Here is a 20,575-nt window from a genome sequence, read left to right as displayed (position 1 = left end):
CTTGGAAGGAGTTCCCACATATGCTGAGCACTTGTTGGCTGCTTTTTCTTCACTCTGCAGTCCAACTCATCCCAAACCATCTCAATTGGGTTGAGGTCAGGTGATTGTGGAGGCCAGGTCATCTGATGCAGCACTCCATCACTCTCCTTCTTGGTTATGTAGCCCTTACACAGCCTAGAGGTTTGTTGGTTCGTTGTCCTGTGGAAAAACAAATGCTAGTCCCACTAAGCACAAACCAGATGGGATGGCGTATCGCTGTAGAATTCTGTGGTAGCCATGCTGGTTAAGTGTGCCTTGTATTCTACATAAATCACAGACAGAGTCACCAGCAAAGTATCCCCACACCATTACACCTCCTCCTCGAGGCAAGCAACACTGAAGCATGCATGAGAGCACCAGCTGTTCCAGACGACTGTGTGATCACGCTCTCCGTAGACGATGTGAGCAAAACCTTTAAAAAGGTCAACATTCACAGACAGATTACCATGATGTGTACTCAAAGCATGCGTGGACCAACCATCAAGTGTCTTCACTGACATTTTCAAAAGAATGCGAAGGTAACCTGCCTAAATGATTACCTCCCCTTACGTCGGTAGCCATGAAGTGCTTTGAAAGGCTGGTCACGGCTCACAACATCTTCCCGGAAACCCTAGACACTGGGGGTCGACCGATTAATCGGAATGGACGATTAATTGGAATGGACGATTAATTAGGGCCGATTTCAAGTTTTCATAACCATCGGAAATCTGTATTTTTGGACACCGATTTGGCCGATTTTTAAAATATATTTTTTTACACCTTTATTTAATGTTAAGAACACATTCTTATTTTCAATGACAGCCTAGGAACGGTGGGTTAACTGCCTCGTTCAAGGGCAGAACGACAGATTTTTACCTTGTCAGCACAGCAATCTTGCAACCTTACAGTTAACTAGTCCAACGCGCTAACCACCTGATTACATTGCACTCCACGAGGAGGCGGCCTGTTACGCAAATGCAGTAAGCCAAGGTAAGTTGCTAGCTAGTATTAAACTTGTCTCATAAAAAACAATCAATCAATCATAATCACTACCGGTAGTTAACTACTATATTACTAGTTTATCTAGCGTGTCCTGCGTTGCATATAATCGATGCGGTGCGTATCGTTGCTCCAATGTGAACCTAACCATAAACATCAATGCCTTTTTAAATCAATACACAGAAGTATATAGTTTTAAACCTGCATATTTAGCTAAAAGAAATACAGGTTAGATGGCAATATTAACCAGGTGAAATTGTGTCACTTCTCTTGCGTTCATTGCACGCAGAGTCAGTGTATATGCAACAGTTTGGGCCGCCTAATTTGCCAGAATTTTACGTAATTATGACATAACATTGAAGGTTGTGCAATGGAACAGGAATATTTAGACTGATGGATGCAACCCGTTAGATAAAATACGGAACGGTTCCATATTTCACTGAAAGAATAAAGGTCTTGTTTTCGAGATGATAGTTTCCGGATTGTGGCTAGCTAGTTAGCGGGGTGCGCGCTAATAGCATTTCAAACGGCACTCGCTCTGAGACTTGGGAGTGGTTTTTTCCCTTGCTCTGCATGGGTAACGCTGCTTCGAGGGTGGCTGTTGTCTTTGTGTTCCTGGTCCGAGCCCAGGGAGGAGTGAGGAGAGGGACGGAAGCTATACTGTTACACTGGCAATACTAAGAACATAGAATAGTCAAAGGTTAATGAAATACAAATGGTATAGAGAGAAATAGTCCTATAATTCCTACAACCCAAAACTTCTTACCTGGGAATATTGAAGACTCATGTTAAAAGGAACCACCAGCTTTCATTTGTTCTCATGTTCTGGGCAAGGAACTTAAACATTAGCTTTCTTACATGGCACATATTGCACCTTACTTTCTTCTCCAACACTTTCCAACATGTTTCATTATTTATTTGAGGCTAAATGGATTTTTTTTATGTATTATATTAAATTAAAATAAGTGTTAATTCAGTATTGTTGTAATTGTCATTATTACAAATATAAAAAAGGATGTTTAATTTTTTTAAATATAATTGTCTGATTAAGCGGCATCTGCTTTTTTTGGTCCTCCAATAATTGGTATCGGCGTTGAAAAATCATAAATCGGTCGACCTCTACTAGACACACTCCAATTCAAACTGCCACAACAAATCCACAGATCACACAATCTCAATCGCACAGCACACTGCCCTTTCCCACCTGGACAAAAGGAACACCTACGTGAGAATACTGTTCATTGACTACAGCTCAGCGTTCAACACCATAGTTCCCACAAAGCTCATCACTAAGCTAAGGACCCTGGGACTAAACACCTCCCTCTGCAGCTGGATCCTGAACTTCCTGACGGGCCACCCCCAGGTTGTAAGAGTAGGCAACAACACATCTGACACACTGATCCTCAACACCGGGGCCCCCCAGGGATGCGTCCCTCCTGTACTCCCTTGGTCACCCACGACTCCAACACCATTATTAAGTTTGCAGACGACAACAGATCTCTGAGAATGATGAGACAGCCGATAGGAAGGAGGTCAGAGACCTGGCAGCGCCATCAAGAGCATCCTGACCAGTTGCATCACCGCCTGCTATGGCAACTGCTCGGCATTTGACCGTTAGGCGAAACAGAGGGTAGTGTGTACGGCCCAGTACATCACTGGAGCCAAGCTTCCAGGACCGAAATAATAGGTGGTGTCAGAGGAAGGCCCTAAAAATCGTCAAAGACTCCAGTCCTCCAAGTCTCTCTGCTACCGCACGGCACGCGGTACCGGAACGCCAAGTCTAGGACCCAAAGGTTCCTTAACAGCGTCTACCTCCAAGCCATAAGAGTGCTGAACAATTAATCGAATAGCCACACAGACTATTTACATTGACCCACCACCCCCTTTTTTTTTTACACTGCTGCTACTCAGTCAATTGACTCAGTATGTATATAGCCTCCACATTGACTCTGTACCGTAACACCCTGTATATAGCCTCCACATTGACTCTGTACCGTAATACCCTGTATATAGCCTCCACATTGACTCTGTACCGTAATACCCTGTATATAGCCTCCACATTGACTCTGTACCGTAATACCCTGTGTATAGCCTCCACATTGACTCTGTACCAGTACCTCCTGTATATAGCCTCCACATTGACTCTGTACCGGTACCCCCTGTATATAGCCTCCACATTGACTCTGTACCGTAACACCCTGTATATAGCCTCCACATTGACTCTGTACCGTAATACCCTGTATATAGCCTCCACATTGACTCTGTACCGTAATACCCTGTATATAGCCTCCACATTGACTCTGTACCGTAATACCCTGTATATAGCCTCCACATTGACTCTGTACCGTAATACCCTGTATATAGCCTCCACATTGACTCTGTACCGTAACACCCTGTATATAGCCTCCACATTGACTCTGTACCGTAATACCCTGTATATAGCCTCCACATTGACTCTGTACCGTAATACCCTGTATATAGCCTCCACATTGACTCTGTACCGTAATACCCTGTATATAGCCTCCACATTGACTCTGTACCGTAATACCCTGTATATAGCCTCCACATTGACTCTGTACCGTAATACCCTGTATATAGCCTCCACATTGACTCTGTACCGTAATACCCTGTATATAGCCTCCACATTGACTCTGTACCGGTACCCCCTGTATATAGCCTCCACATTGACTCTGTACCGTAATACCCTGTATATAGCCTCCACATTGACTCTGTACCGTAATACCCTGTATATAGCCTCCACATTGACTCAGTATGTATATAGCCTCGTTATTGTTATGTAATTTTCTTGTTACTTTTTTTTCTTTCTTACTTTATTTTATTTAGTAATTATTTTCTTAACTCCATTTCTGGAATTGCATTAAGGGCTTGTAAGTAAGCATTTCACGGTAAGGTCTACTACACCTGATGTATTCGGCGCATGTGACAAATACAATTTGATTTGAAGCTGGTTGAGAGAATGCCAAGAGTGTGTAAAGCTGTCATCAAGGCAAATGGTGGCTACTTTTTCTAAAATAAATGTTGATTTGTATAAAAATGTTTTGGTTACTACATGAGGGTGGCTAATTTTCATAGTTTTGATGTCTTCACTATTATTCTCCAATGTAGAAAATAGTAACAATATAGAAAAACCCTGGAATGAGTAGGTGTGTCCAAACTTTTAACTGGTACTGTATATATACATATTACACACATATTACAGGTACACGGAAAGACCCAAAGACAGTTTCTATCTTAGGGGGAAAAACAGTGAGTCTCTATAATTTACCTGATAAGCTTCAGCTCCTGGGCAGCTTTCAGGATGATCTCATGTTGTCGTTGTGACAGAGCCAGTATGCCCGGTCCAGTTCCCTGTGAAGCTGGTTCCTGAGAACTGTCTGGTCCAGTACTGGGAGGAGCAGGGACCTGAGAAGGGGTGGATGGAGGGATACCTTGATCTGATCTAGAGGGCTCGGGTCGCCCGTCGTAATGGGGCCTATGGCCCTCAAAATCTGGGGGGTAGTTTCTCTCTGGAAGGGGTGGTCTGGGTCTCTCCCATTCAGCAGGGGATGGGTAGGAGCGTTCATCGTGCCTGTACGAAGGGTCGTCCGGGAAGTCTCGACTTCGAAGCTCTCCTCCTCTTCCACGCTCTTCTCCCTCGTAGGGGTATGGAGGACGTTCTCTGTCTCCCTCGTAGGGGTATGGAGGACGGTCTCGCTCTCTCTCATCGGCCCACTCGTCATCTCTGAAACGGTCTGGGGGAGGTGGAGGACCGCGGGAAGGGTAGGGAGAATAGTCCCTCTCCGGTAGTGGTCCTCCTCTCTCCCTGTCCCACACCCCAACACGAGGAGGCTCCTGGGGATAATACTCCTCCTCACAGTCGTACTCATGTGAGGGGTGGTCCGGCCAGTCACGTGGCGGCAGCGTTCTTCCATACCCATCATCACCGGGACCACCAAACCCCTCCCCATACCCCTCATGGGGGTACCCCTCCAAGTCCTCGAGTGAGCGAGGTGGGTGCCGCATCACGCCCCGGCCCATTGGGGCGCCCCGAGGTCCCAACGGACGCCTCCTCATCCCTCCCCGCTCCATCATCTCATGGGGAGGCGGGGGGGGACCTCTCGGCCCGTCTCTGCCGAGGTGGGGGGGTCGTCCGGGGCCCGGGGGCCAGCCAGGGTCCATCTCCATGTCGTGATATGGAGGATGACCACCAGGCCCCATCAGATCTCTGTCCATCATCTCTCTAGGTGGAGGAGGCCGTCCCCTCATGTCTCGCTCCATCATATCGTGGTGTATGGGCCCTCTGGGGTTGTAGTCCCGATGCAGCGGGGGTCCCAGAGGGTCCATGTCATCGTCAGGATCCATGGGGGATCCGAGAGGTTCATGGGGGTCTATGGCTCCGTGAGGAGGAGGAAGGGGGCGTCTGGGACCACCCTGGTGCATGAAGCCGGGCCTGCCTCGTGGGGGGCGACCACGCCCAGGGGGGAACAGGGCTCGGGGGCCTCCTCTCATGCCATGAGGAGGGGGCCTCCGGTCCATCCAGTAGGGATCTCCTTCCTCTCCCCAGTACTCTGGAGGTGGGGGGTCTGCTTCCTCCCAGTGGTGCCCATCTAGAGGCTTTCCTCTCCCCAAAGGGGGACCTCCTCTCCCTGGGTCTTCGTAGTAGTCCTCTGGAGGGTAGTAGTGCTCTTCAGGGACCCACATCTCCTCTTCAGGCAGAGGAGGACCTTCAGGTTTCTCCAGTGAAGGGTCCTGCTGCCAGTCCTGCCAGTCCTCCTCTGGTCCTCCATGTTGTGATCTCATCTCGTCATGAGGAGGTCTGTAGTCGTAAGGAACCCCCTCCATGTCGTCCTCCGTCCTCCCACCTCCCAGAGGGATTGTGTTGGGACTGAAGTCTGGGATACCCGACTGTTTCCCTCCACGTCCCCATAGACCACCTCGTCCTCTCCCTTCCCTCATCCCGCCGTCCGCTTCCCCTCGTCCTCTCCCTCCCCTCATCCTTCCGTCCGCCTCCCCTCGCCCTCTCCCTCCCCTCATCCCGCCGTCCACCTCCCCTCGCCCTCCCCTCATCCCTCCGTCTGCCTCCCCTCGCCCTCCCCTCATCCCTCCGTCCGCCTCCCCTCGTCCTCTCCCTCCCCTCAACCCTCCGTCCGCCTCCCCTCGTCCTCTCCCTCCCCTCATCCCTCCGTCCGCCTCCCCTCGTCCTCTCCCTCCCCTCATCCCTCCGTCCGCCTCTCCTAGTCCTCTCCCTCCCCTCATCCCTCCGTCCGCCTCCCCTCGTCCTCTCCCTCCTCTCATCCCTCCGTCCGCCTCCCCTCGTCCTCTCCCTCCTCTCATCCCTCCGTCCGCCTCCCCTCGTCCTCTCCCTCCCCTCATCCCTCCGTCCGCCTCCCCTCGTCCTCTCCCTCCCCTCATCCCTCCGTCCGCCTCCCCTCGTCCTCTACCTCCGTCCTCCTCCCCTCTTACAGGCCCTAGAGGCTGGCCACGTCCCCCTCTACCACGGCCCATGAGCCCCAGAAGACCAGCGGGTTGGTTGGTCATTGTGTTGGTCTTCGGCGGCTCCGGTCCGTGAGGCTTAGGCCCCTGTGGTCCCTGAGGCCCGTTGTTGTTACTGACGTTGGTCTTCAACGGCCCGGCCGGTCCACCTGGTTTGAGAGCGTTCTTGGCAGGGGAAGCGGTTTCCGGGGTTACAGAAGAGGGGTGCTTGGCACCGGCAGCAGCAGGGGGGGTCACCTCTTCCTTTTTGGAGTCCTTACTAGCAGCAGCAGCAGCAGCATCAGCCTCTGCTTTCGTCTGAGGGATGGGGTCGTTTTGGACGAAGAAGCCCCCAAGGGACTCCAACATGTCCTCTGACATATCCCCTGGTTCTGTCAATGCACCTTGCTTAGTTGTACTGACTGCTACTGGTTTAGCTGGCCCAGTAGGTTTAATTCCAGGAGGCTTGGAGCCTGCTGGCATGTCAGTCTTACCCTGAGGTAGTTTGGTGTCTTTGCCCGTGTCTGGTTTAGGCTGTGGGCCGATATAAGGTGCCGAGGGACCCGGGGGCCTTTCAAAGCGGGCTGGGGGGCTCTGTCTCGGGGGGTGGTCGAAGTGGGGTCCCTGCTGTCCGAACCGAGGCCCTGGTCCTCTGGGGCCAAGCTGATCAAACCTTGGGCGCTGCTGGTTGAACCTGGGACCCGGTGGAGCGTTGAACCTCTGCTGTTGACCGGACTGCTGCTGGTCAAACCGCGGGCCGTTCCCTCTCGGACCGTCAAACCTGGGTGGAAAGAAAACACATGAATGTTTAAACAGCCTGTAAATGAAAAATGGCAATGTTTGATTTAACCTTGTGTTTTTTTATATTTTTTTTTATCCAAGTTGTCACTTTCAGGTACAAACAAAATCTCTCCCAAAGGGAGACCTGGTAAAGAGGGTGGGGGGGGTTTAATAACATTATGTCGTGAATACACAAGTTACCTTGGTCCTCTGGGGCCTTGGTAGGACGGAGGCTGTCCTCCTTGTGGACCTGGTGGTCTGGCCAACCCTCTCCCTCCTGGGCCTGCCCCTCTACCAAGGGGTCCAGACAGGTTGTACTGCTCTGACTGAGGGCCCTGGTGCCCTGGTGGAGGGCCCTGGTGCCCTGGTGGAGGGCCCTGGTGCCCTGGTGGAGGGCCCTGGTGCCCTGGTGGAGGGCCCTGGTGCCCGGGTGGAGGGCCCTGGTGCCCGGGTGGAGGGCCCTGGTGCCCGGGTGGAGGACCCTGGTGCCCTGGTGGAGGACCCTGGTGCCCTGGTGGAGGACCCTGGTGCCCTGGTGGAGGGCCCTGGTGCCCTGGTGGAGGGCCCTGGTGCCCCGGTGGAGGGCCGTGGTGTGGTTCTCCTGTGGGGGTTCCCACACGTTGGGCATTGGAGAGGCCGTGCTGCGGTTCTCCTGTGGGGGTTCCCACACGTTGGGCATTGGAGAGGCCGTGCTGTGGTTCTCCTGTGGGGGTTCCCACACGTTGGGCATTGGAGAGGTCGTGCTGCGGTTCTCCTGTGGGGGTTCCCACACGTTGGGCATTGGAGAGGCCGTGCTGCGATTCTCCTGTGGAGGTTCCAACACGTTGGGCGTTGGAGGGGCCGTGCTGCCCTGGTGGAGGGCCCTGGGACATGGGTCCAGAGGTGGACGAGGGCTGGCTACCTGGCTGGGACGGCATAGACGGGCTCACCATGGGGACTTGTTGAATCTGCGAGTCCGGTCCAGAGTGTGGGTACTGACCATATTGGCTGTACTGGTCCCCATACCCTCCAGTACCATACCGGTCACTACTACTGTATTGGTCAGTGCGGTACTGCCCACCACCACCTCCGTACTGCTGCTGCATGGCTCGCAGGGTGGTCACCCTCTCCTGCAATCAAATCACATTTAAGGAGCCCTTTTAAATATAATATATATATACACACACTTAAAAATATTAAAAAATATATATATACATTTAATATATATATTTTTTAATATAATAAATATATATATATATATATATACACATACATACACACACACACACACACACACACACACACAGTGCCTTGCGAAAGCATTCGGCCCCCTTGAACTTGCCGACTTTTTGCCACATTTCAGGCTTCAAACATAAAGATATAAAACTGTATTTTTTTGTGAAGAATCAACAACAAGTGGGACACAATCATGAAGTGGAACGACATTTATTGGATATTTCAAACTTTTTTAACAAATCAAAAACTGAAAAATTGGGCGTGCAAAATTATTCAGCCCCTTTACTTTCAGTGCAGCAAACTCTCTCCAGAAGTTCAGTGAGGATCTCTGAATGATCCAATGTTGACCTAAATGACTAATGATGATAAATACAATCCACCTGTGTGTAATCAAGTCTCCGTATAAATGCACCTGCACTGTGATAGTCTCAGAGGTCCGTTAAAAGCGCAGAGAGCATCATGAAGAACAAGGAACACACCAGGCAGGTCCGAGATACTGTTGTGAAGAAGTTTAAAGCCGGATTTGGATACAAAAAGATTTCCCAAGCTTTAAACATCCCAAGGAGCACTGTGCAAGCGATAATATTGAAATGGAAGGAGTATCAGACCACTGCAAATCTACCAAGACCTGGCCGCCCCTCTAAACTTTCAGCTCATACAAGGAGAAGACTGATCAGAGATGCAGCCAAGAGGCCCATGATCACTCTGGATGAACTGCAGAGATCTACAGCTGAGGTGGGAGACTCTGTCCATAGGACAACAATCAGTCGTATATTGCACAAATCTGGCCTTTATGGAAGAGTGGCAAGAAGAAAGCCATTTCTTAAAGATATCCATAAACCTGGGAGACACACCAAACATGTGGAAGAAGGTGCTCTGGTCAGATGAAACCAAAATGTAACTTTTTGGCAACAATGCAAAACGTTATGTTTGGCGTAAAAGCAACACAGCTCATCACCCTGAACACACCATCCCCACTGTCAAACATGGTGGTGGCAGCATCATGGTTTGGGCCTGCTTTTCTTCAGCAGGGACAGGGAAGATGGTTAAAATTGATGGGAAGATGGATGGAGCCAAATACAGGACCATTCTGGAAGAAAACCTGATGGAGTCTGCAAAAGACCTGAGACTGGGACGGAGATTTGTCTTCCAACAAGACAATGATCCAAAACATAAAGCAAAATCTACAATGGAATGGTTCAAAAATAAACATATTCAGGTGTTAGAATGGCCAAGTCAAAGTCCAGACCTGAATCCAATCGAGAATATGTGGAAAGAACTGAAAACTGCTGTTCACAAATGCTCTCCATCCAACCTCACTGAGCTCGAGCTGTTTTGCAAGGAGGAATGGGAAAAAATGTCAGTCTCTCGATGTGCAAAACTGATAGAGACATACCCCAAGCGACTTACAGCTGTAATCGCAGCAAAAGGTGGCGCTACAAAGTATTAACTTAAGGGGGCTGAATAATTTTGCACGCCCAATTTTTCAGTTTTTGATTTGTTAAAAAAGTTTGAAATATCCAATAAATGTCGTTCCACTTCATGATTGTGTCCCACTTGTTGTTGATTCTTCACAAAAAAATACAGTTTTATTTCTTTATGTTTGAAGCCTGAAATGTGGCAAAAGGTCGCAAAGTTCAAGGGGGCCGAATACTTTCGCAAGGCACTGTGTGTATATATATATATACACACACACACACATTTAAAAAAAATTATATATATTTTACATCAAGTGTTTTTACATGAACCTGGTTAGGGTGTAGCCAGCAACGTACACAGATGGAAATACAACGACTAGACTGAACGCAGGTGTTTATTCTATAGGACAGATATCACCTTCATCAGGGAACTAGATTCAGCAGTGGACACATGTTTTCTTGAGCGAGTGGTCAGGGGGGCCGGACATAATTACTAATGATTTATAGACTGCAGCCCCCCCCCAAAAAAATTAACTACACAAGGCACAAATCTGTCGTTCTGCCCCCTGAACAAGGCAGTTAACCCACTGTTCCCCAGTAGGCCGTCATTGAAAATAAGAATTTGTTCTTAACTGACTTGCCTGGTTAAATAAAGGTCAAATAAAATTTAAAAAAACCTTGCTTACATTTGTATCCAATCACATTATATTCCTCTTTCAGGTGAGGTAATATTTCAGAACAGATTTCCAAATTTAAATCAATTGGAGCTGATTTTTGGGGTATTTTATGTCCATCGATAGACATTAAAATAACACCTGCGGCCCAAATTCGTCCCGCAAGTCAGGGAACCCTGTTCTACTCTACATCCTGTTCCATTACATCCTACTGAACAAGTCAGGGAACCCTGTTCTACTCTACATCCTGTTCCATTACATCCTACTGAACAAGTCAGGGAACCCTGTTCTACTCTACATCCTGTTCCATTACATCCTACTGAACAAGTCAGGGGAACCCTGTTCTACTCTACATCCTGTTCCATTACATCCTACTGAACAAGTCAGGGAACCCTGTTCTACTCTACATCCTGTTCCATTACATCCTACTGAACAAGTCAGGGAACCCTGTTCTACTCTACATCCTGTTCCATTACATCCTACTGAACAAGTCAGGGAACCCTGTTCTACTCTACATCCTGTTCCATTACATCCTACTGAACAAGTCAGGGAACCCTGTTCTACTCTACATCCTGTTCCATTACATCCTACTGAACAAGTCAGGGAACCCTGTTCTACTCTACATCCTGTTCCATTACATCCTACTGAACAAGTCAGGGAACCCTGTTCTACTCTACATCCTGTTCCATTACATCCTACTGAACAAGTCAGGGGAACCCTGTTCTACTCTACATCCTGTTCCATTACATCCTACTGAACAAGTCAGGGAACCCTGTTCTACTCTACATCCTGTTCCATTACATCCTACTGAACAAGTCAGGGGAACCCTGTTCTACTCTACATCCTGTTCCATTACATCCTACTGAACAAGTCAGGGAACCCTGTTCTACTCTACATCCTGTTCCATTACATCCTACTGAACAAGTCAGGGAACCCTGTTCTACTCTACATCCTGTTCCATTACATCCTACTGAACAAGTCAGGGAACCCTGTTCTACTCTACATCCTGTTCCATTACATCCTACTGAACAAGTCAGGGAACCCTGTTCTACTCTACATCCTGTTCCATTACATCCTACTGAACAAGTCAGGGAACCCTGTTCTACTCTACATCCTGTTCCATTACATCCTACTGAAAAGGCCATAGAAGCAAAGGGGAGGTACACACACAGTACAGAGGTGGAGTTTGTCTGTTTGTACTGTACCTGTAGGTGTGCTGAGGTGGAGTTTGTCTGGTTGTACCTGTAGGTGTGCTGAGGTGGAGTTTGTCTGGTTGTACTGTACCTGTAGGTGTGCTGAGGTGGAGTTTGTCTGGTTGTACCTGTAGGTGTGCTGAGGTGGAGTTTGTCTGGTTGTACCTGTAGGTGTGCTGAGGTGGAGTTTGTCTGGTTGTACCTGTAGGTGTGCTGAGGTGGAGTTTGTCTGGTTGTACTGTACCTGTAGGTGTGCTGAGGTGGAGTTTGTCAGGTTGTACCTGTAGGTGTGCTGAGGTGGAGTTTGTCTGGTTGTACCTGTAGGTGTGCTGAGGTGGAGTTTGTCTGGTTGTACTGTACCTGTAGGTGTGCTGAGGTTGAGTTTGTCTGGTTGTACTGTACCTGTAGGTGTGCTGAGGTTGAGTTTGTCTGGTTGTACTGTACCTGTAGGTGTGCTGAGGTGGAGTTTGTCTGGTTGTACTGTACCTGTAGGTGTGCTGAGGTGGAGTTTGTCTGGTTGTACTGTACCTGTAGGTGTGCTGAGGTAGAGTTTGTCTGGTTGTACTGTACCTGTAGGTGTGCTGAGGTTGAGTTTGTCTGGTTGTACTGTACCTGTAGGTGTGCTGAGGTGGAGTTTGTCTGGTTGTACTGTACCTGTAGGTGTGCTGAGGTGGAGTTTGTCTGGTTGTACTGTACCTGTAGGTGTGCTGAGGTAGAGTTTGTCTGGTTGTACTGTACCTGTAGGTGTGCTGAGGTGGAGTTTGTCTGGTTGTACTGTACCTGTAGGTGTGCTGAGGTGGAGTTTGTCTGGTTGTACCTGTAGGTGTGCTGAGGTGGAGTTTGTCTGGCTGTACTGTACCTGTAGGTGTGCTGAGGTGGAGTTTGTCAGGTTGTACCTGTAGGTGTGCTGAGGTGGAGTTTGTCAGGTTGTACCTGTAGGTGTGCTGAGGTGGCGTTTGTCTGGTTGTACTGTACCTGTAGGTGTGCTGAGGTGGAGTTTGTCAGGTTGTACTGTACCTGTAGGTGTGCTGAGGTAGAGTTTGTCAGGTTGTACCTGTAGGTGTGCTGAGGTGGAGTTTGTCAGGTTGTACTGTACCTGTAGGTGTGCTGAGGTGGAGTTTGTCTGGTTGTACTGTACCTGTAGGTGTGCTGAGGTTGAGTTTGTCTGGTTGTACTGTACCTGTAGGTGTGCTGAGGTTGAGTTTGTCTGGTTGTACTGTACCTGTAGGTGTGCTGAGGTTGAGTTTGTCTGGTTGTACTGTACCTGTAGGTGTGCTGAGGTGGAGTTTGTCTGGTTGTACTGTACCTGTAGGTGTGCTGAGGTGGAGTTTGTCTGGTTGTACTGTACCTGTAGGTGTGCTGAGGTGGAGTTTGTCTGGTTGTACTGTACCTGTAGGTGTGCTGAGGTTGAGTTTGTCTGGTTGTACTGTACCTGTAGGTGTGCTGAGGTTGAGTTTGTCTGGTTGTACTGTACCTGTAGGTGTGCTGAGGTAGAGTTTGTCTGGTTGTACTGTACCTGTAGGTGTGCTGAGGTAGAGTTTGTCTGGTTGTACTGTACCTGTGCTGAGGTAGAGTTTGTCTGGTTGTACCTGTAGGTGTGCTGAGGTGGAGTTTGTCTGGTTGTACTGTACCTGTAGGTGTGCTGAGGTGGAGTTTGTCAGGTTGTACCTGTAGGTGTGCTGAGGTAGAGTTTGTCTGGTTGTACTGTACCTGTAGGTGTGCTGAGGTAGAGTTTGTCTGGTTGTACTGTACCTGTGCTGAGGTAGAGTTTGTCTGGTTGTACCTGTAGGTGTGCTGAGGTGGAGTTTGTCTGGTTGTACTGTACCTGTAGGTGTGCTGAGGTGGAGTTTGTCAGGTTGTACCTGTAGGTGTGCTGAGGTAGAGTTTGTCTGGTTGTACTGTACCTGTAGGTGTGCTGAGGTAGAGTTTGTCTGGTTGTACTGTACCTGTAGGTGTGCTGAGGTGGAGTTTGTCTGGTTGTACTGTACCTGTAGGTGTGCTGAGGTGGAGTTTGTCAGGTTGTACCTGTAGGTGTGCTGAGGTAGAGTTTGTCTGGTTGTACCTGTAGGTGTGCTGAGGTGGAGTTTGTCTGGTTGTACTGTACCTGTAGGTGTGCTGAGGTTGAGTTTGTCTGGTTGTACTGTACCTGTAGGTGTGCTGAGGTAGAGTTTGTCTGGTTGTACTGTACCTGTAGGTGTGCTGAGGTGGAGTTTGTCAGGTTGTACCTGTAGGTGTGCTGAGGTAGAGTTCATCTGTTCCTGCCACTGTTTCCACTGTAACTCGTAGTTCTGTAGCTGGTCTTTATGTGGGTAGGACTGGAACTGCTCTTGCCATTGGCTGAAGGTGCGGCCCCAGTCTCCAAACACCGGGCCAAACTGCTTCTGCTGCGTCTCATAGTGACTCAGCTGCATGGCCATAGACATCGTCTACACGGGGGAGGGGAGGGGGGGTTTGAGAAAAACTGTTGTCCAAACAATGTGGAAATTTGCCTCGTGCATAGGCCTGATATAAAGAAGAGGACATCTCAGAGAATAGAATCGGCTTATTTAAATTGTCCATCTTTCGAAAGGAAATTAGAATTTTGCTTTCAAAAATAACCCCCGACAGCAAACAGACAACACACACGTTGTGAGGAGCATGCTAGGATAACATGTTCTACAAACACGCAAACTGTATTGTATCCATGCAAGACGCTGCGCAAATAAAGTTCATTACTATAATGATGAGACGGATTGAAATTAGCACAGAACTGATCACAACTTCAGCCATATTCTAAAAAAAAAAATAGATATTTAAAAATTAATTTTAAAAAATTTTAAAAAAGGAGGGGAAGAATCTTGAATCATGAACATTTTCGTTGAGTAAAAAAATAAATAACAAAAAAAAAAAGCTTAAAACAAATGTCAATAGAGATACCTCTAGCTGAGCAGGTTGTTGGATACACTGCTGGTACTGGTTGAGGATGGTCTGTAGCTGAGCATGGTGCTGCATCAGGGCTTGGTACTGGTAGCCCGCTCTCTGCTGCTGGGCCTGCTGCCACTGGGCCGCTGCACTCTGAAGCTGCTGCAGGCGGGCCACCTCTACTGGGTCCTGGGTCGTGGGGGCAGGCTGCAGGAGGAGAGGATACTAGATTTGTATAGCCCTTTTTATTACAGCAGGAATCTCAAAGACACTGTTAAATACAAAAACATTTGAGTTAGCCTATTGGCTACGTTCTTAGATCTTCCACAGAGGCACGTCTTCATCAGGTCACATCTTTCTGTCTCCACACTGCACTTCAAGGACAGAGGTTTACCCAATATATTCATTTAGTTGTCTCCCCCCCCCCCAATGACATTGAGAAACCGATACGTGAATACCTGGCATATCATTGAATTGTTACAGCTCATCATCGGAGTATGTTCGGACGATATTGCACAGGAATGTTTGAAAACTTCTCATTCTCATGAGATCCTGTAAATTGTAGCTATGTCTATGATAGACCAAGACGCTCACCTACAATACTAATCACAGTCTATCTCAGACATGTGAAACAGTCAGGTTTCTCCATACCTTTGCGTCATCGGGTGGAGGTGGTGGTGGGGGCTCCTCTTTTGGAGGTGGTGGTGGAGGGGCGTTCTTGGGTGGTTCCGTTGGAGGGGGAGGAGCGGCTGCCGCCGAGTGGGGCTGGGGGTTGGGAGGTGGGGGTGCCGGGCCATCACCCTGGCCCTGTTTGGCCTTCTCTGCTTTCAGCCTCTGCAAGTTCTGGAGATGCTGCTTGTACCAATACTGCTGCTGCTCCTGGACGACAACAACAAGCATCATATCAACATCAGACATTCTGGTTAGCATGGTGTTCTGGCGACACAGCGCTTCTCTTGAGACGTGATGACAGCTTGTGCAGGTAGACGAGATCTCATCACAACACTGTGAGAAACTAGCTTGGCCGCAGATAGGAGTTGACGGAACAGCATAAAGATCTATGGTCATTGGCCTAGGGCTGTCCCCGGCAACAGCAAAAAACCTTGGTCGACCAATAGCCTTCTGTTCTTTCGACCAATCGATTGGTCAAAAAAATGTTAGAACGGGTATTTCCCCCCCCCCCCCCCCCATCTATAGACACATCCGGTGTGTTTTAATCAAATCAACTATTTTAGGAAAAATATTCCCTATTCCCTCAAGCCGTGCTCTCTTTACGTGACACATGCACGCGACCAAAGACCTATTCACAATGGACTAGTATTACTAGGTTGGTGATGTAATTATTGCTCCAGAATGTCCGTTATTCCAGAAGACGATTTTAGTCCCCCCCCCCCCCCCCCACCACCACCACCACCACCACCAAAACTGCCCCCCATGTAATTCTTATTTTATTTTCAATAAGTTGACAGTTTTGACAGAAACCTGCAGGTTTTTAATTCTAGGTGTGAAGATACTGTATTTCAGCATGTCAAGGTGATGGGGCCACACTGAGAACGACATCTTGGTTCCCAAGTTTCTAAACCAAACCAAACCATCGTTCATATAGTGTCGCCATCATATTTGAATTGAGGAAGTGTGATCATAATCATCAAATCAAATCAAATGTATTTATATAGCCCTTCGTACATCAGCTGATATCTCAAAGTGCTGTACAGAAACCCAGCCTAAAACCCCAAACCGCAAGCAATGCAGGTGTAGAAGCCAGGATTTTAGGATATTTTAGCGATCCACAGTACATCCTAAATGTCCCCCAGCCTTCAGATGCGAGCTAAACAGTGCAATTGCACTTGAGATGCATTTTGAAGCCTATGGATGAGAAAGCCATCGCATCATTTCCAAACCTTTAGGTCAGTTGAATGCTGCCGCTTTGCGATCTATTAACAGCAACAGTTGCATTAAATAGGCTCAATGTTTTTTTTTTTTTTTACTGATGCATTTTGGTAATATTCAGTTCATACACACAAAACATATGAACAAAAGCATTCACTGAAAGTTGATAGGCTGCTTGTAGTCCATAGCATATATAGTTTATGAGCAGCACTTAGTTCAATTCATCCCATCAGTTATGGTTTTCTTGTGCAAACTGCAAGCAACAGCTGTCAAACTGAGATATTTCTCTCCAAAAAAACCCCACAGGGATCTCGATTCACAAAAGACTAATATTATCAGAGGACTTTTGGAGTTCGCCCCCCCCCCACCTCCCCCCCAAAAAATGTGTAGGTTATTCTGTCTGGAATTGTTACTCTCCTGCCATGTACAAAATACAGACAAGGCATATTCATTTTGTGACTAATTGTGGAAAATACTGGAGATCAAGGAAAAGAAGGTATGGATCAAGTGCTGTGTGTATATTATTGTCTGCCAAACAGGTGCGGTATAGATTACACTACAATTGTTCTGACCGGAACAATGTAAACACTAAATAAAGTATAAGCGTACCAGTCTGCTGTAACGTTTTTTGTTTTGTTAAGCCTTTATTACTGCAAAGAATACGAACAATCGTATTCATTTGTGAATGCAATTTCTAAAAAAGGAACAATTTATTTATGGTTTAAGCTGATTATTCAAGGCTCGCTTTATTTTTAATTTTAAAACTAAAATGCTTGATTGCATTTCAAATCATGAATGACTCGTATGCGGTGTGATGACATGAACAAATTAATGATTGATACAGTAGCCTATATAAGTATTAAACTATAGTCAGTTGCGGCATTAAGATTAAACAGGAGGCCTACAGCCTGAGGCCTACAGCTCAGTGGTGGTTATACAAGGCTGCTCTACTTGTCATTCTCATTAGTAGGCTATGACTTATTATTATAATAATAACAAGAAGGAGATCAAGGAAAATGAGCATTATTATAATAAATGATCAACATTAAGAGTAATCAACACTAAATAAATTATAAATAATTATAAATCATTTAGTTGTGTATATTACATTTGAATGACTATTTAATTCCAAGTCATCCTCTCTATAGAGCTGCTGTCTGACAAAAAATCACTATTTAGTAGTTCTTCAAATTAAATAAGGCATAACTTTTATGACCTCTGAATGCGAACTATCAATCACTGATCATGTATATTCAGCTAAAGCAACAGCTGCTTTCTGTATCCCCTCAAGATCGCGTATTCCTGTCTCTGCATAAAAGAAACACGGACAGGAAAAGTAGATGTGCAATGGATTATGGTCATTGTAGTTAATTAGCAAGTTTCACACACTAAACTATGTAAAACATTGTCTTGTTGGAAACTACAACTCCCTGCTACGTCGCACAGTTCAGTCTGGATCCTTATTGAGCTCACAGATAAAACCCTAAATAAAAACGGAATAAAAAAAAAATGTAATCGAAGTTTTGTCGATTAGTTGTTTTAAAACCGAAAAATAACCTATATTTTGGTTAATTGTTCAGCACCAATGGAGACATAACATTCCCAGTTTAAAGGCCGACCGGGGTATAGGAGGTTGCCATTAGCAACTACATTTGACAACTTATTTTGTGTGTAATTTTACAATAACGGTTCAAGGACATACATCTCGTGTATTAGAAACAAGTATTGGTACCATGATTGTCTTCGAAAATTGTTATTATTATTATACACGTTTAATAAAAATAAAAAAAAAAACGACCACGAAGATCGCCATTTTTCTATTAAATTATAATGGGGATCCTGTTTTCTGTTAACAATGCCTGCAGTACACCGTGGCTTCAATGAGAGGGGGTAGTCGTTCTCCCTGAGCCGAGTTTCCATCTCGGAAATTTGACTCTTTTGGGGCCAAAGATTCTTTCTTCTTTACCTATTTAGTCGCTGGTGTACCATTGTTCTGAGTGGGTACCTGTGGGTTCGCCTCTGATGGGGGTGGGTTCTCCTCTGATGGGGGAAGCTGGGTCTCTTTGGGCTGCGGTGGCTGAAGTTGTGGGCTTGGCGCCCCGGTTTCCATGGACTGATACTCATCTTGATAAGGGGAAGGGCCTTGCATGGACTGATACTCCTCCTGGTATGAGGAAGGGGCACCGGTCCCCGTTGAACCATACCCATATCCCGAGTTGCCTTGCCACGACTCGGCCGCAGGACCACCGCCGCCGCCATAGGGGTTTTCATTTACGTTCCTGTCGTGGTGCAGCACGGATTGGAGCTGTTTATGGTGGAGCTGTTGTAGCTGCTGCATCTGCTGGAGATGCTGCTCCCGCAGGCTGTTGAACGTTGACCCGGGTGCAGCTGCGGGTGTAGCAGCTCCATAGCCCCCGAATCCTCCCCCGAAGCCTTCGCCTTGAGGAGACTGACCCCTCGGCGCACCGAAGTGCTGCTGCGAAGGTGGTTGATGGCCGCCACCGCCACCACCACCACCATAGTTACTACCCCAAGAGGGATACATGCTTTGGAAGCAGCGAGCAATGTGTAGGCCTTTGTCCTCACATAAAGATGGTGCAGTTAAAAATACCAATTTAAAGCTACTTTATCCTCGATAGTGGTACGTTACCACGCGTGTTATCCGTAAACAAACGTTGATTATTGATGTCGTTTGATGTATCAATAAATACTAACAAATTAAATTAAATGCGTTGTTCGTGTGGGTTTTCGGGTTCCGTATCATTTAGCTACAAAGCTATCTGGTCGTGGAGGGAAACGTAAACGCTGATTGGTTGGCATGTAGTCTTGTACACATCATTTCCGGTTCGCCCAAATGGTTATTTTTCCATTCCACAAGAGGGTGACATTTCTTTATAAATTTACAAGCCTCATACGCCACAGCCAGATTTCAGTAGTCCAACCAATGATTGTCTATTATATTTGACAAGATAGTCAAGTGACCGCACTAACAATGGCAATATGTCCCCAAAGATGGAAGGCGAGATCAGATGGGACCATTCTAGCAGATGAGAGGGCAGATAACAGTGAACAACAGGCGGTAGAGATAGGCATCTTTGTATCTGTGCCGTTATAGCATCTGTGAAGGATAAAATACAATTATATTTGTCACATTGAAATGCTTACTTACGAGCCCGTTCCCAACAATGCAGAGTTAAAAAGTAAGAAACATTTGCAAAACATATATAAATAAAAGACATTGTGGCTATATTCATTTTAAAGCCTCGGTTATCTTCTTCTTCATTGGCTGATTGTGCCAAACTCATAGGAATCCCCATCCAGTTGACTACTTTAAAATGGTGGAAAGCCTCTGGCAATATCCATATCCGCGATGAGTCCTCAATCTATGACAACAGGCACAACTTTGCCCCCTCCCCAGGCCGTAAATTGGAGAATTTTGTATTTTTTTCAAACACCTGAAACCTATTTTCCCTGCAATATAGAGCCATAATAATTTGCATAATTTTATGTATAAAAAAAATAGTAATAATAAATAACATGTTTCTTTTTCTACATGTCTGAGTATACATCTTGAGCTGTCTGTGTTTTTTTTTTAGGAAACTAAATATGCTTCTCTGCATCTCTGCTAAAATCTGGGTAAAACTAACTTCATAAAATTGCTAAATGGCTATTAGTATTACAGAGAACCGACAACAAAACATTTAACAGGACAAATCTGAGGGGGCATGTGCCCCTTTGCCACCAACGGGCATGACGCCTGCATTTCTTTATAACAGGCCTATGTTGTTATGACCATCACAAAAGTCTGAACCATGAACAAATTATAGGAGCTTTGTGACGGTTTGGGAATCCTTTTGGTTTTCCCCTTGAGCCTTTTTAAGTTCATCAGAGAGAGAGGGAAGGACGGGGAAGGACGGGGAAGGACGGGGGGGGCACGGCCGCAGACTTTCACCCTACCCTTCACCCAGTGTTACTGTTTTGCCCTCAGTTAGAATTAGCTCCACCAGTAAATCTG

General features: G+C 46.9%; 1 protein-coding gene across 2 annotated transcripts in view; it reads right to left on the bottom strand.

Annotated features, from left to right (window-relative positions):
* The window catches only part of LOC110529279 (uncharacterized), a 54,105-nt gene extending 34,031 nt beyond the window's left edge, over positions 1-20,074 (bottom strand). For both annotated transcript variants that reach the window (XM_090242446.1, XM_090242447.1), the window contains exons 1-6: positions 18,566-20,074; positions 15,322-15,549; positions 14,686-14,877; positions 13,995-14,195; positions 7,471-8,378; positions 4,304-7,270 (exon numbers count right to left, since the gene is read on the bottom strand). In XM_090242446.1, the coding sequence (XP_090098572.1) occupies positions 4,304-7,270; positions 7,471-8,378; positions 13,995-14,195; positions 14,686-14,877; positions 15,322-15,549; positions 18,566-19,105 (5,036 nt within the window). In that variant the 5' untranslated portion in view covers positions 19,106-20,074. The remainder of the gene's footprint in view (positions 1-4,303; positions 7,271-7,470; positions 8,379-13,994; positions 14,196-14,685; positions 14,878-15,321; positions 15,550-18,565) is intronic.
* Positions 20,075-20,575: the final 501 nt, after the last annotated feature.

This window comes from Oncorhynchus mykiss, chromosome 8, assembly GCF_057628025.1.
Source record: "Oncorhynchus mykiss isolate SJ-2025 chromosome 8, ASM5762802v1, whole genome shotgun sequence".
NCBI classification, from domain to species: Eukaryota; Metazoa; Chordata; class Actinopteri; order Salmoniformes; family Salmonidae; genus Oncorhynchus; species Oncorhynchus mykiss.
Note: the sequence above shows the minus strand (reverse complement) of the source record. Positions and strands in the feature narration are given on the sequence as shown.